The following is a 16,090-nucleotide window of genomic DNA, read 5'->3' as shown; positions in this document are numbered from 1 at the left end:
TTGTGTAAAATACATTTTACTGTCTTTTCTAACATTTGGTATTTCCTGCACTTTGTGTTGACACACATTTTATTGAATTGATCCTAAAGTGTAAACTGACTTTTAAGACACTAGAAATAGAAAATGCAAAATTGTAAGATTTACACTTTTGTATTTTAACTGTACCAGTAAGTATAACAAAATGTTGGCTATATTAGAACTCTGTAGCTGAGTTTTATCTTATATATTGTTGTCTAAGACACAGGTGTCTTAACCTTTTACAGTGTTACAAAGGTAACCTTTTTTTCCTGTATATTTGGTAGGTTTGGAATATCACTACTGGAAACACTGAAAAAGATTTTGCTTGCCATGGAGGTACTGTTCTTTCCTGTGCTGTTTCACCTGATGGCAGTAAACTTTCATCTACTTCTGCTGACAAAACTGCAAAGGTGGGTTACTTTCTGTACAAAGATAAATATGATGTCTTATTTGCATCACCTGAAATGTTTCTCTATTTTTTTTATTCTGAGGTACCTGGTGATTATTTAAGTTATCCTATTCTATTTCTGGTATTAAATTTCTTGTGTCTGTGAACATGTTTCTAAAGCCGTTAGTCATTCACAACTGATCTTGGATATAACTTGAGGCTGTCCTGGTGACTTCTGTACAAATAAAATGGACATTTAATGCACAAGTTTGTGCAGAACACTTTGTTTAGTTCTCTGTATTGATTTGTTAATAGCCTAATATTCTTAATTTGAAAACCTAAGTTAAGAAAAATTACTGAAACTTTCAGTGAAAGTGCTGCCCATAGGCTCTGGTATTCCTGTTCAGAGGTAAGGTGCAAAAAGAAGTGACGTGTTTAATATTCTGGGGATGCCCTATTAGATTTCTAAAGTGTCCCATTAGATTTTTAAAATACACCTTTAAATTGACTGATGAATCCTTTTTCTATGAACAGAAGTTTCTATTAAACTTTCTTCTCAATGAATCAGTTTCATTAATACTCAAAAAAAATGCTTGCAGTTAGTTCAGTAACTTGTAGAAAATGCATTCTTGTGTGATTCAGATAATAAAAAGAAAAACAGACTCCAGTATAATACATACATAAATGCACACACATATGTGCATATATTGAAAAAGTCTTACATAAATTTGAAGACCAATGCCATTTTAGAAAGAAGTTATGTTTGGTTTTGAACTTATCTTTTTCATTCCTCTGTAATGTTTTTCATTTAGATATGGAGCTTTGAAAGTTCGTCTGTTCTTCATGACCTGAAAGGTCATGAAGCCTGCGTGCGGTGTTGTACTTTCTCTCATAATAACAAATTACTGGCCACTGGAGATGACAAAGGAGAAATAAGGGTACTGCTTTAACCTTGCTGTTTGTTTTATAATTCAGTTGATAGTCAGTTCACAGACAGAAGAATTCTCATAGTTTGTGTTCTGCATTGCGGTGAACATTGAGAAGTTGAAAATAGCAAAGTTAGCCACATGAGACAGTAGTTTGTAATCATATTGATAGATACATGTTCCATGAATGCTGAGGATCTGGTTTACATGATTTACTAATAATTCTGCAAATTGCATGTGTGATTAAGTCCTCCATGTATGATACAATTCTAAGAGGAGAATTCATTTTTTGGATTATTCCATCATTTCAAGTAGAATGCTTATTTACAAGGCTTTTTTTTTCTCTAATGTAAAACAGTACATGTCAGCTTTCTTTACTTGAGATTTTTTTTTTCCCTGTTAAGTTTACTTACATACATAATCTTCTCTCTCTTTTAGATTTGGGACATTTTAACAGGTGCATTACTTCACTTCTGTTCCCCAGTTACTGTAGATGAAGGAGAACCAACACATGGTGGTTGGGTAACAGACCTCTCATTTTCTCCTGATAGTAAAATGCTTGTGTCATCTGGAGGCTATCTTAAGGTAAGCCTTGAAATAATAAAATCTTCTAACATACTAATTGAATGGCAATACTCTGATAATTCTAAAGGAAAATGCAGACTAATTAAAAGAAACAAACCTGAAACATTTTACTTAATACAAAGCTACTCCATTTTCGTGACTAACACTTCTCAGTTCTTCTCAAATCTGAAAGTTGCCTATAAAGGTCTCTTGAGAATTTCGACTTCAAACTTGGAGCTTGTTTTTGAATGCCATATATTCCATTTTTACTAGCTTCAGATTTTTATTAGCAACGTCCTTCATTAACTTCTTTAATATTAAAGTTCCCAGTCATTTTTGTCTGCCTTAATATCCACTCAATTTCAGCAGCAGTTAAGTTCTTTATAATGAGCAAAAAAATGCTTTATGTCAGAGTTGGGTTTTTTTTTTAAAGATACAGAATTTTAAATTTTTTCGAAAAGAAATTCAAAAGGAATTGCAAGTGATAATTTTCTGCCTTGAAATACATTCTATAAGTAATCTTTGGAAGAGAGCATGTTGAAACTGAGGAAATCAGATCTTCATCAGTCTTTCATTGGTTCAGACATATGGGCATATGATTTCGGGGAAGAGAAGAAGCGTTCTTTCTTTGAGTCTGTGAATTGGTTCTTCATATCTGTAAATTTTGTATGAGTTTATTTCTTTTTTTCCTTCATGTAATACTTGTTAGTAGAAATTGTGTGTATATCTGAAATGACAGGTCGTGGATTTATCATCTCAGAGTGCTGGGGGTTAGTCGATGGTTGGTCAGCGTTTAGACATGCTACCAGACTAACTCTTTGAAGTCAATTAGTAACTATTTAACAAAGACCCCTGAATTTTCTAGTTTGGCATTGAAAACATCTTTTAATGTTCATTTCATATTAAGGAACAAGACATGTATTCTGTTTCTAGCTTCCTTCCCATTTTGTCTTGTGGTTACACAATATGGTGTTGTGATGCTTCTTGGAGTCATAGAATGATTTAGGATGTTGGGAACTTCTGGAACTCAAACTAGTCCAGCCCCCTGCTAGACACAGTTTGCAGTTAGGTGAAGTTGCTTAGAGCCTTGCCCCATCAAGTTTTGTCCCTCACTCCAACAGGGGCGCCTCTGGGCCCTGAGAGGAGAGTCAGACTGTCATCTGTAACTGTCCTTTTGATAGTTCAAGACAGCAAACAGTCAGTTGCCTTTTCTTCAGGCTAAACAAATTCAGTGCTCTGTCTCTCTCTTCTATGAGATGTGTTCTAGGTGTCCAGCCATCTCAGTGACCATGTGCTGACCATGCTCCAGTTTGTCAGTGTCTGTCTTGTACTAGGGTGGGGCTCAACACATAGTGACTGAACTGCTGACTAGTACTTTCTGAATCTGTCAGTCCACGCAGTTTGTCACCTACCTTGTGTTCCACCCATCCAGTCTTTATCTCTTCATTTTGACTACAGGGACATGATGGGAAACCATGTTAAAGGCTTGGTTAAATCCATTGCTCTTGCTATGCTGTTTACAGAGCCACTGTTATTGTCAATAGAAGTCAGTTGGTTGGTTCAGCATGATTTACCTTTGGTAAATCTGTGCTAGTTGTTAATCATCACCTTCTTGTCCTTCACATGACTTGAAATGACCTCCAGAAAACTTGTTCCATAATAATCTCAGACACTGGAGTGAAGATTACTGACCTGTAGTTCCCAGCATCATCTTTGTCCTTTGTGAAAATGGGTATGGCATTTGCCTTTGTCTAGTTGTTTGGACCAGATTCATCACCATGTCTTCTCAAAGTATTGTATTTCTGCTTTTCTTTCAAGATCTACAGATGGATGTGTATGATGTGCATGGAAACACACACACACACACACACGCACCCTTTTTGTAACAAGATACTAGTCAGTGAGAGTCTAAAACATTTCAGGAGTTTGACTGGACTGAGTTGGATTGTATAGTTACGTGGAAAATAACTTTAAACAAATGAGTCATTCATAGGTAAGGTGCATCCAGCTATGTACTGTTGTGTACTATGTATAAGTTCATACTATGTATGAACTTGCTATGTGAGTGGTACCCACTGACCCGGCACCTGATCATTTATGCACCAACAAAGATTCAAGAGCTAATTAACATCCATTTGTTGTTTGTTGTGTTTTTTTTTTTTTTTTTTTTCCTTGGTCTCCATCAAATAACAGACACTTTAGGAAAGGTGTTTTTAATCAGAACATTATAGATGTGTAGTTGCAAATCTGTATTATGTACACAACTATAACGTTACACTTTTCATGAGATGAGTAAGCTAAAAAGTACTAATACCACCTGCTTTTATAGATGATCAAAGCTGAAGGTAGGCTGTTTCAGTATTTTGCTATCGCACTCAAATGCTGGAAGAATAGAGGGTAGACTTCTTATTGAAACAATCAATGGCTTTGCACTGGATTGCGTTTGGTTCAATTTTGCATTTGTCTACAGTTTTTCTGAGAAATGTGAAATTTCAATCTATGTTCATGGAGTAAATCGATGGTTGAAGGTTTCTCTGTTTTTGTTATTAGTGCTTACTGTATATTCTAAAAAAAAAAGTATTTTAATCTCACTGAAGTCTGTCTGCTAACAAAACTGCAGATGGTTTCCAATGTGTACATGATTGATCCTCTTGAGTCCAGCTATAGTTTAAGTTATATTGTCTGGCAATGTGTTTCATGTATTCATTTGGCTATATAAAAACCCATATATTAAATTTTGAAGATGTTACTATTTACATCAATTGATTGCATTTTTTTTGATGGGGTAAGGGGCCTGAATGTATTATTTTGTATGCTTTGCTGAAACTGAACAGTTTCAGTCTTTTTGAAGTTTCCTTTCATCTGAAAGTCTTATACCTCTAATAACTGATCCTAAACATTTTCTACTTAAGATCGGTTGTATTTTTATTTTTAATTCCTATGGGGAAAGCAGTCAACTGGGCTTGCCATGCTAAACCTTTTTATAGAATTTATTCTAATCTTCCTTTAGCTAACTGAAAGCATTGTTATTTTTTACAGTGGTGGAATGTAACTACTGGAGAATCCTTACAAACGTTCTACACAAATGGAACAAACCTCAAGTCAATACATGTGTCCCCTAATTTCAAAGTGTATGTGACTGTTGATAATCTTGGTATTCTTTATGTGTTACAGAAGTTGTGATTTATGTGCTGAGCACTGCAAAGATAATTCATTTTTTAAGCTAGAAACAAAATTCTGCTAAATGTCTGACACTCATTAAGCTGTGAATTGTATTTCATTGTGAATTCATGATGGTTTCATGTATATTTATGTATATTCATGTTTTTTCAAATGAACTGGCATTTAATCTTGTTTTTAATAAGCATTGTTATAATCCTTAAGTCTTGATTTGCATCTTAAGTATGTTGCTTCTGATTTTTGTAAGGAAATTGTATTAAGATTTATTCAAATTAATTGAAATTAATATTAATAGCAGTGAAGAAATAATAGGAATACAATACTTTGAAATTGTATTTTGTGCTAAGGCTGATGGCTAAATGCTCTCTAGCCATGAACGTAACTGTGTAAGATGAAAAAAAAATTTCTTTTTACTGTGATGCAAGGATTTTCATTTAGTACAGAATAAAAAGAATCAGGGACATCCTTTGTTTGAAAAATGAAACTAGCTGTCTTTGTGCTTGATGTTCAAAACAAATCGAGTAGCTGTTCGGTTTACAGCAGCAGTGCTTCCCACTTGTGGTAAGAACCTTCATGCTTCTAACCTCATGGAGATAAAGTGCATTGTAACGCATATGAGCTGTTCCTATTAAGGGAAACATCTTGAGTCTTGTTTTCTCACGGCAAAATCTGAAAGGATATTGCAATTGAAGTGGAAGAGATTGTGCCACATTTCCAGTCAAAAGATGAATACAGCTAACCATCTAAACTGAGAAGGGAAGTAGTTTAGAAGGTATATATTGAAAAATATAAGGAGATGTGAAATTCAGTTATTTTTATTTTAGGAATTAGCATTCAGTTTATACTGTGGAGACATTTTACTGTTGTTGGCTTTGTTTACATAGAATTCTACGCACAGGGATCTCTTGCCTGGTAATATGTGATTTTTTAATTTTTTTTTTCTTCCAGTTTTTACAATCTATTTATAGGCTCAATATAGGGTAGAAATGTTGATGTTTTGTACTTGACATATCTTTTTTGAATAATTAGATATCAATTTTTCCTAGGTACCTTGTAAGCCTTGCTCTAGTAAATTGCATCTCAACTGCTATGAGCAACTGCACAAGCATTAATATCATGATTTTTATATTTTTGTAGTTGGCAGCTACAGTGTAGAACACTCCTAAGTACTTGATTGTAAAAAGTACATTAGCAAATGTCTCAACTGGTACTGAATAATAAAATCCTCACTTTTAGTATTTTTTGTGTGCATTTCAGAAGATTTAATATACATTCTTAGTATTTTCTTGGTTTTGACAATCACCAGTTTTTCCTCTTTTTTAACCTGAAATTCCACCATTTCTAAGGTGCTATTGAATACAGGTCAGTATAATCAAAGTACTGCTGGCAGAAATGTAAAGAGAAGAAATTCAATACAAAAAATATGATGTTTTGTATTCTAAGTATGTACAGCATTCAATAAAGATAATCTGGGCAATGTTGGCCAAACCAGTGTTGGTTTTATTTTCAATCTAAACATAATGCTGCTTTACAAACTACATCAAAAATACTTTGACAGGTAAGCAACAGTGTTAAATATGAGGACAGAGGAAAGAGTGAACAAAGCGAAACTGAAGTCTTGGAACGTAGAATCTTATCAGAGAATGGTTTGAGTTGGAAGAGACCTTAAAGATCATCTAGTTCCAACCCCCTGCTGTGGTCAGGGACACCTTCCACTAGACCAGGTTGCTCAAAGCCCCGTTTAACCTGGCCTTGAACATTTCCAGGGAGGGGGCAGCCACGACTTCTCTGGGCAACCTGTGCCAGTGTCTCACCACCCTCACAGTGAAGAATTTCTTCCTTATAGCTAATCTAAATCTGCCCCCCTCCAGCTTAAGGCCATTACCCCTTGTCCTATCACTACATGTCCTTGTAAAACGTCTCTCTCCAGTTTTCCTGTAGGCCCCCTTTTAGGTACTGGAAAGCTGCTATAAGGTCTCTCCCAGAGCCTTTTCTCCAGGCTGAACATAGGGGAGGTGCTTCAGACCCATGGTCATCTTCATAGCCCTCCTCTGGACTCACCTGAGCAGGTCCTGTCCTTATGTTGGGGGCCCCAGAGCTTGACACAGTACTCCAGGTGGGGTCTTACAAGAGCAGCATAGAGGGAGGGAATCACCTCCCTCGACTTGCTGGCCACACTTCTCTTGATACAGCTCAGGATACAGTTGGCTTTCTGGGCTGTGAGTGCACATCGTTGGCTCATACTCAGTTTTTCGTCCACAAATGCTCCCAAGTCCTTCTCCGCAGGGCTGCTCTCAATCCACTCATCACCCAGCCTGCTTGGGATTGCCCAGCCTACACGCAGGACCTTGCACTTGGCCTTGTTGAACTTCATGATGTTTGCACGGTCCCACCTCTCAAGCCTGTCCAGGTACCTCTGGATGGCGGATCCCTTCCCTCCAGGGTGTCAGCTGCCCCACACAGCTTGGTGTTGCAATGTTCAGGATGGAGTTGCCCCTACTGTGAGGTTTGTAGAGCCCTCATCAGTACCCACCTTGAATAGCTGAAGATTCAAGGAGCAGGAAGCTCCTCTCAGAACAGTGTCCCTCAATTGCATAGGCTGTCCTGTCCTTACTGCACAGAACCATGATGACCTGAATTTAGAGACCCAACTAGGTAAAAAGATAGATAAATGTTTCATGTGAGGAACCAGGGCAGAAAGTTGTCTTTTGTGACAACAGTAATGAAACTGATGATAGGAAAAACTGATCATGGTTTAAGGAAGAAAATGAATGGTGTATGAGTAGAGTTCATAAACTAATGCAATTTTGAAGTGAGTAGGAAGCAGGTAACACAGAAGCTCAAAGAAATGTGAGGTAAGTGGTGCATTCTTGAATTATTCTGCAAGAATGACAACACAGCAGCATTATACTTGTTGCTGGAACTGAGGAAGCTGTGCTTCATAGAAGGTGGTGATAATAGAGTCAGGATGGTTGTGTTCATGTGCAAATGTATGGAGTTGGCTGTAAGTCTTTGTAGCCGAGGTGGTAGACAAGAAATAGCAATGAGAAAGTCTGGAGAGCCAACTAGATATGATTTGCAGGAAGAGGATAACGAAATTTAAATGAAAATTTGTTTTAAAAGGGGCCAACCAAGACAGCAACTTTTTAAATTTAAAATATTTAAGAAGGTTAAGACAGTTTACTGTAATAAAAAATTAAGTCCGCCGTGTCATCAGATTTAGCTGTTCTCTTTGATGTTAGATGTATTTTGAAGGAAAAAAAGTTTGTCCAGAAGCAATTTTTATGTAGATTGAACATTAGTGCTTCCATTATCTCTTGTAATGCCAGATCAAATTGAATCTGCATTCAAATGTAAATAATGAGCATTACCAATTTTAACTAGTTCTGAAATTATGATATGTTTTTGTGTAAACAATTTTTAGGTACGCTTCCTATTAATAATGCCTATCAGTTTCTGTAGAAGTTTTGAGCCTCTTCACTTTGGCAATTAGACCTACAGCTCCTTCACAAATCTTTTTTCCGCTTTCCTTTATTAACAAGTAGCTATACGCACATGCAATACAGCTGCTCAAGAGGATGCTATATTGCCTTGAATTGTACCATTCCTTTAACTACAATGGTTCTCTTCCCCCTCTCTTACCTTATGCAGTCATTTGAAATAGAACTATGCAGTTATTGCCTGAGATTTTTCCATGTAAGGGTTTATAGATCTCTTGTGCTGGAGTGTGTGGGTAGAGCTGAAACTGGTAACCTGTTGCCAGTAGAGAAACATCCTCCACCCCAAAATTATTCAGCCTCCCCTAGAAAATGATGCAGTTAAACTCCTTATTACAGAATGCTGTGCAAATTTGTAATTTTTTCCCCAATTTTTAATTTAGTGAAATCTCTGTATGGGACCCAGTTCCCCGGGTTGTATCTACCTTCAACAGAGCCCCTGTCCTTGTGTCTGCTCTCCTGAGGTGCTTTACAGACGCTGATGCCTTTGCAGGTGTCAGGGGAAGGTCAGTCTGAGAAAGCAGTCTGACTCAGGTACTTCCTTCTGCCCTCCAGGCACAGAACATTGCAGGGAGACCACTCTGCCCCATCTTCAAGAAGCCACTAAATCCAGAATACCAGTAAGTCACAGAGAATTCAGGTATGTTCTTCCAGTTGCTAGTAGAACATGCACCCCTTACCAAACTGTTTCGTTGCCCTTTCTCCTTCATAACAAGTACAGATGCTGTGGAAGTGCTGAGGAGTGCAAGTGTCAGCCTTGCAGCTGAGAGATGCTTTCTGGTGTTCCCCTCTGGCAGCACACACTCAGGTGTATTTGTCCACATCTTGCTTTCTTCCTTCTTCTGTCTACTATGAAGATACAAATTTATCTGGGCTCATAGGTGGTGGTGATGATGCCCAAGAGCTCTGACAACTTGGAACACTGTATTTCTGTTGTGATTTTAAGAAGTGCAGAAGCCAAATGAACCTTACTCTTTGGAGAACAGGGATGGTGCCAGATACTCAGAACACTTTCAGTATGATTTTCTGTGCTCAGTTTCACTTTGCTCTTTCAAACTAGGAATGGGACACAACCACTGGCCCTGCCAATATGCAGTAAGATGTTAAGCTGAAACTGGGCTTGTTTGTGGCATGAACTCTGCAGTAGTTTGACCTGTATTTTTCAGCACTTCCAAAGCAGCTGTGCAGCATGCTACTATCCATGTCTTTGCATGTTGGTGTGTTTTTGTGGGTTTTTTTACAGGATGGTGGGAGCAGTGGGTTTGAAGGAGGGGTGTTGGGTTTTCTTGGGTTTTGAGGGTTATTTTCCAAATTAACTTACTGAATGTCTTTCTTCTAAGGGAGCTTTTTATGAGAAACCTTGCAACTAGGTTTAAAAGAGGCCTAGGCCGGGCTGTTAGGGTGCATCCTGAAAGATCCAGTGAGTATAAAGGAGTAAGATTTTCAGTGTGCATGTGTTACTGACAACTTCAGCACTTCCTATATAATCTCCTACAGTTATACTTGTGGGATATAGCACAACTGTGTGATAGTTGGACTAGCTGAATTATTCAAGTGGCGTGTGTATGTTTATTCAGGAGAATGAGAAAGCTAAAGTAGTTTGTAAGTGTTTCAATAGGCAGTTTCTCTCTTGGGGCCTGAATGTTAATGAATTAGCTGCCTGTGCTTGTTTGCATTTAACAAATCATATGTTGTACATATGACAACTGCTCTGAGAACAGTTAGATTCAAGTCCTTCAGGCTAGAGAGGATCTTGTTCTGTACTCAAGGGGGATCACCTGAGTACTTAAGATGCCACAAATAGACTCTGTGTGTTTATCTGTGTGGTATTTTTCATTTCTTCTATTTACTTCTCTCAGTTTATTTGCGTCCCTCTGTGATTTTTTTTTTTTTTTAAGTCTTCTTCAGTTTCTCTAATAAGATGAAATCAGGTACATTTTGAAAATCATGTTGTTTAAAATGACTCAAAATGAGGCAAAGAGAAATTTACCCAACCCAGCTGTGTAAAAGTAAATACAATATGTATAGGTAAAGCATGTTTTATTTTTAATGCATAAAGGCACACAAAGTATGCTTAATATTTAAAATAACTTCTTAAAATGGTGTTTTATTAGTCACGTTTCTAAAACAATGGGGTATTTTAATTGTTTCTACTAATTGTATAGCAAATTTCATTTCTATAGATAACTTACACTTTCTAGCAAATGAGCAGGGATTTCCTGTAGTTCTAAAAATCATATTACTTGCCTGTAATAGCCTCCAAAGATAGTAATAACTGGTTCATACTCCTCTTCCTCACTAGAGTCAATAATCAGGCTTATATGTGTTAAGACTTTGTAGCCTGCTGGTTCAAACTTTTACTCCAGTGCTAAGAAATCTTAGTCTTGTCACGTCCTGAGAGCAAGTTTTCTGGTCCCAGAGGCACAGTGACAGGGACATTTTTTTCTGTGCTTTCCAGTTAGAACCACTTAAATTCATCCATTAATACTATGTTCGGTATTGACTGATGTTTATAAGCTCCTTGGCAGAAGCAGTGCAGGAAAAAAAGATTAAGGAAACAGTGAAAAATATACTTTTGGTTTCACAGCACTACACGAGAAGAATGGCATATATTTAACCTGAGATTTGGCAATGTTTATTTTTGTCTTTGTAACGGTTTTTGGTTTGTGGTAGGGTTTTTTGAGGTTTCTGTGTTGGGGTTTTTTTTGGGGGGTAGTGGCAGGGATAGGTGAACAAACAGACACAGGTCAGTGGAAATTTGTCCCTAAATATAGATCAAATACTTTGCTTTAAAGAATCCAGTCTGAATCCACTAGTCATGTATTGATGCTTGAACACTCAGCAGTTAGACAGTAATTAAGATATACAAGTTGGGAACTCCTAAATTTCTCAATGTATTTGCAAGATTTCTTACAATATGCTGTGGAGTTTATCTATATTCAGTTCAGGATAGCAATTATGCATTTTATATTTTCATCTGTACAAATGGGATTGAATGAAATGTGTGGAAGGGGTCTTAGCAATATGTGACTTAAACTTCAGAATTGGGAAATGTGAGGAGGAACAGTTTCAGAGTTTGAACAGATTAAATTGGTTAAATTTTATCTCTGAGTATGTTTAACAATAGCATGAAAAAAGGTCACCTGAGTGCATCTGAATTTTCAAAACGTTTAAAGAAATATTTTAAATATCTTGCAGATGTCGCACTCGTAATTTCTCAAAGCCAAACAGTTGTGGGATTGTTCACTCTAAAAATTAGAGCAGATATTATTTTGATTCAGCTATTAAATTGCTGTTCTGACTCAACAGCTTTTTTTTTTATAGTCTGGAGCACTGGGTTTGAAATAGATCTGGGTACACGCTCATTCAATAAGAAGAATGATAAGTGGCCATACTTACTGTGGAAGAATAGTTTGTTTTTCACTGCAAGATAGTAACAGTGAATACCTGCCAGAGACAGGTACAATTCAATTGAACTACACGTGACCTGTAATTTTCTTCATAGCGTGTCTTGAGCATTTAAATTTGGTTAAAAATAGATTAAACACAATAGAAGGCAATAAGCAAAAAGTCTGCTTGTTTGTTTTATCTCCTTTTACCAGAAAGATCTTTGTTCAAAGCATTAAACTCCTGGTTATGGTAGACATGGAAAAAAAGTCTATTCCTTGACGTTATGGTCTAATTTTCCTCTTAAACTTTTATTAGTTCTTTACACTCTGTGGTTTCTCCAGATGCTTTATCCTTCATTACATCTTGTATTTAATCCTTAGTTACTACTGTCAACCTGCTTTCAAACTGGGGGTTCCACTGTTCAGGGTTGTAGTATTGGTAATGTTAGGGGAAGATTTGCTGGAGCAAAATTGTACTTCACTATCTTTTATCACAACGTGGCTCTGTGGAATGGAGCATTTTCTCAGTTTGTGTTCTGGTTTCTTCAGCATGTATTAGTGAAAAAAGAATTATCTTTAACAAGCTGTTAGATATGTGTATTATGCATCATATTGCTCTAAAAATGCTAATCTTTTCTTTATTTTTTTATTTTTTATTTGCATACAAATTGCATCTGCTTTTCAAAAATTAAACCACAATGCCTCCATCTCATGCAGCTTGTACCTCCATTTTGCATTACTTATTTTAATGCTAATTTGAGTTCTGTCATGGATTAGAAATTATTTTAGAATAATATTATGTATTTGTCCATGTGTTTGTTTTGTTAAGCAGGAACCTATCCATAAAATGAGAATTTGATCAGTGAATACTTTGAGCAGTTAGCAAATACAAGAGGTCTTAACTTTGATATATTCTTTTTCTCACAAAAGCAAAGTTTGGATGTCTAATTGGAATTGATATTTATGACAAGTAGTGAGGGGCTTTGAGCTTGTGTATCTTCTGCTTTGAATGTGTTTTGTGCAGTGTTTGAGCTCTAACAAAATGGGTTTCCCTATTGAATTGACCACACTGAGGAATTTTTTGCTATTTCTGAGGTGACAGTATGTTCATGGCCGCTGAGATTCCTTGAAGAGACAAACTGAAAGTTCCTAACCACTTCAAAAGTCAAATTCACAGCAAGAACAGATGAATTAAGTATCATAACACACGGACTTGGTCCAAATGGGAGGACTACAAAATTCTTCCCCAGAGCATGTAAAGACAAGATTTAAGTGACTGCAGTCAGAGATCAGTGACATGGAAAATCCAGTAACAGTGGCATGTTAAAGGAAAAGGTGTAATTATGACGGTGGTGTTTGTACATTGACTGACAGAAACAGTACTGTTTTTAACAGTTAAGCACTTTTTGCTTTACATTTGAAAAACAAGTTTTGCTCTTGCCGATTCTTGGACTTTAGTTTTTCTTCCTCTAAGCCAGTTTTAAAGGCTGTTTGAATAGGCTGTTCAAATAATTCTGGCATTTTTCCTTAAGAACTGAGAAGAGTTTGAAAATTGGGTACCTTAATCTGTCCTACCCTTTCAGAGTTTTTTTTTCCTGACAGGTTCTTGCTATGTTAAACAAGCGAAGCCATATAACAAACATTTCAGTAATCAGGCCAACATAAAGTACTCATAAATTATCACCAGGCAGCTCTAAATCTGTCATAAATTCTTACTGACTTGTTCACAGGAATGTTTATGTAATTCAGAGAAAATATAGAGAGGAAGTTAAGTCTCCTTTCTACAAGTTAAATCAACTACAGCAAGATGAAAAACACCCACACACTTGGCTTTGGATCAGCAGAGACGTTCTTGAAAAGCAGACCCTTATGAAATCAAATTATGAAATCAAATTCAAGATGTAAAAATTAGCAGTTTTCCAGGTGACACTGGTTGTACTTTGCTTGTATATTCCTTGTATACCAGGGTCTCACCTCATTCAGGGAGGTACAGGTTTGGAATAATTCCAGCAAAACAATTTTTGGCGTAGTTGGGAACATAGATGTAATGTAGGATGGTGTTAAAGCTGGGAATCATTGAAAGGGGTCCAAGGAGTCACAGTTTCGCAGATGTGAAAAAACCTGCTGAATGAGATGCTATCTTACATGGCATCCCTTAAAAAGAGGTGTAGAAGCTGCAGTGAAACACAGGTGAATATATTAGGAGATGTTTGTGATATTTTAGAGTGTAAATTACAGAGCAAAGTATAAGAAATAGTGATAGGGGTTTTGTACACCAATGAATGAAATATCAATAATCAAAGTAAAAAAGAGGCCATTAAACCTATGCAATTAACAAAAAGCAGCTTATTCCATTGACCAAGGCAACTACTGACCTGAAGTCAGCCCTGAGTAAAGAAATGGAATGGCAAATTTAAGGTTATATGGAAAAGTAGACCCCACTCTGAACATCACAGCATTTTTCTGGGTGTTTCTGATTGTTGTGGTCTTAAGAGAGACTGGTTTCAGCAAAGATTGCTGACAGATTTCTAATTGTTTTTCTTGTGATTTTTTTTTTTTTTGTTTTAACCTATCAGTGTCAATACACAAACTTTGATTTTCTTTAGGGAATTTAATTCATTATCACACAGAGTTTTGTTTTAAAAGAGCTTCTATTCTATAGCACTGTTAGAGAACATATTAGATCAATTAAAATATGGGTCACATTGTTGGTATAGGGTTATTTAATGTTTGTGTCCATGATCTATAAAACCTTTGATGATAATGCTGCAAATGATATAAATTGGCTACAGAGTGAATTGCAAGAATAAGTAGCTATCACAATATGATGTGTGTCTGCTTTCAACATCCAACAGCATGATTTGTTACCTTATGGACAAAGTATATCTTTGCCATACATAGTGAACTTAAGAATGCCAGTGAGATCATCTTGGAAATGGCAGTGTGGAAAAGAAAGTGGATAGTATCACCCATACAAACTCCAAGGTGTCTGCAGTGGTACATAAATGGCTTGTGGGTACATAAAGAAGATCTGACGGAGGGAGGAAAAGATCTATGTGCTTCATTAAGGCATCAGCTGGAGTGGGGCATATAGCTCTGGTATTTGTATTTCATGGCAAAATGGATTCTACCAAAATTTAGAAGAGGACCACAAAAAGTGATCCATGGGCTGGGCAAAAGTCTTGCAGTATGTACCGGGTCTGGCTGAGCTGGAATTGGTTTCCCCTACAGCAGCCCTCACGGTGCTGTGGTTTATGCTGGGAGCTGGCAGGGTGTTGGTAGCACCCTGGTGATGTGGCTGCTGCTGAGCAGTGCTTACACAGCACCAAGGCTCTTGCCGACATTTCCCCCCAGTGGGACGGGGTGGGCAAGATCTTGGGAGGGGACACAGCCAGGACAGCTGACCCGAACTGACCAAAGGGATATTCCAGACCATGTGACGTCTGCTCAGTACAAAGCTGGGAGAAAGGAGGAAGGGGCTGGGGTCACCCTTGGTCCTCCGAGGCAACCACCACGAGTATGGGAGCCCTGCTCCTGAGAAGGCCCGACAGCGCATCTTCATGGGAAGGAGAGAATAAATCTGGTTTGTTTTTTTTTGCTTCTGCATGCGGACCTTTGCTTTGCTTTGCTTATATTAAAACTGCTTTTGTTTTACCCACAGAGGTTGGGGGGGTGTGTGTGTATTTTTTTTTCCCCTTATCTTATTTTCTTCCCCTCTTTGCCCTTTTGAGAAAACTAGGGGAAGGGGAAAAAGTGATAGAGTGACTTGGTGGATACCTGGCATTTAGCCAAGGTCAAACCACCACACAGTGTAAAGTTTGAGTTGAATTTATTTTGCTGAATTGGAGAGACAGCTGAGAAATGATCTATTAGTGAAGTGTGGGAGAAAGGTGGGACAATTCAGCCTTGCTGACATGACAAAAGAATAACAACTTTATTGACTGGAATTAAAAAACACCTTGTAAAATCATGTAAAGCAAGGGAATTAGTTCTCAATTTCTACTTTACACAAAATTGAGTCTAAACAAGAAATCTCAGAAAAACATTCAGTTTCTACTTAAATGCTTCGAGGTGTTCTGTATGCCCCAAATGTTATGGATTATTATAAACTAATATCTTTATTCCTTT

General features: G+C 37.2%; 1 protein-coding gene across 1 annotated transcript in view; it reads left to right on the top strand.

Moving 5' to 3' along the window:
• APAF1 (apoptotic peptidase activating factor 1) overlaps positions 1-6,555 on the top strand; it is a 40,104-nt gene extending 33,549 nt beyond the window's left edge. Inside the window, exons 24-27 of the mRNA XM_074902681.1 lie at positions 303-428; positions 1,219-1,344; positions 1,771-1,917; positions 4,936-6,555. Coding sequence (XP_074758782.1) covers positions 303-428; positions 1,219-1,344; positions 1,771-1,917; positions 4,936-5,079 — 543 coding nt within the window. The 3' untranslated portion in view covers positions 5,080-6,555. The remainder of the gene's footprint in view (positions 1-302; positions 429-1,218; positions 1,345-1,770; positions 1,918-4,935) is intronic.
• The last annotated feature ends 9,535 nt before the right edge of the window (positions 6,556-16,090 follow it).

Source organism: Athene noctua, chromosome 3 (assembly GCF_965140245.1).
Source record: "Athene noctua chromosome 3, bAthNoc1.hap1.1, whole genome shotgun sequence".
Classification (NCBI taxonomy): domain Eukaryota; kingdom Metazoa; phylum Chordata; class Aves; order Strigiformes; family Strigidae; genus Athene; species Athene noctua.
The sequence above is the reverse complement of the archived record's forward strand: the minus strand, read 5'-3'. Positions and strand labels throughout refer to the sequence as shown.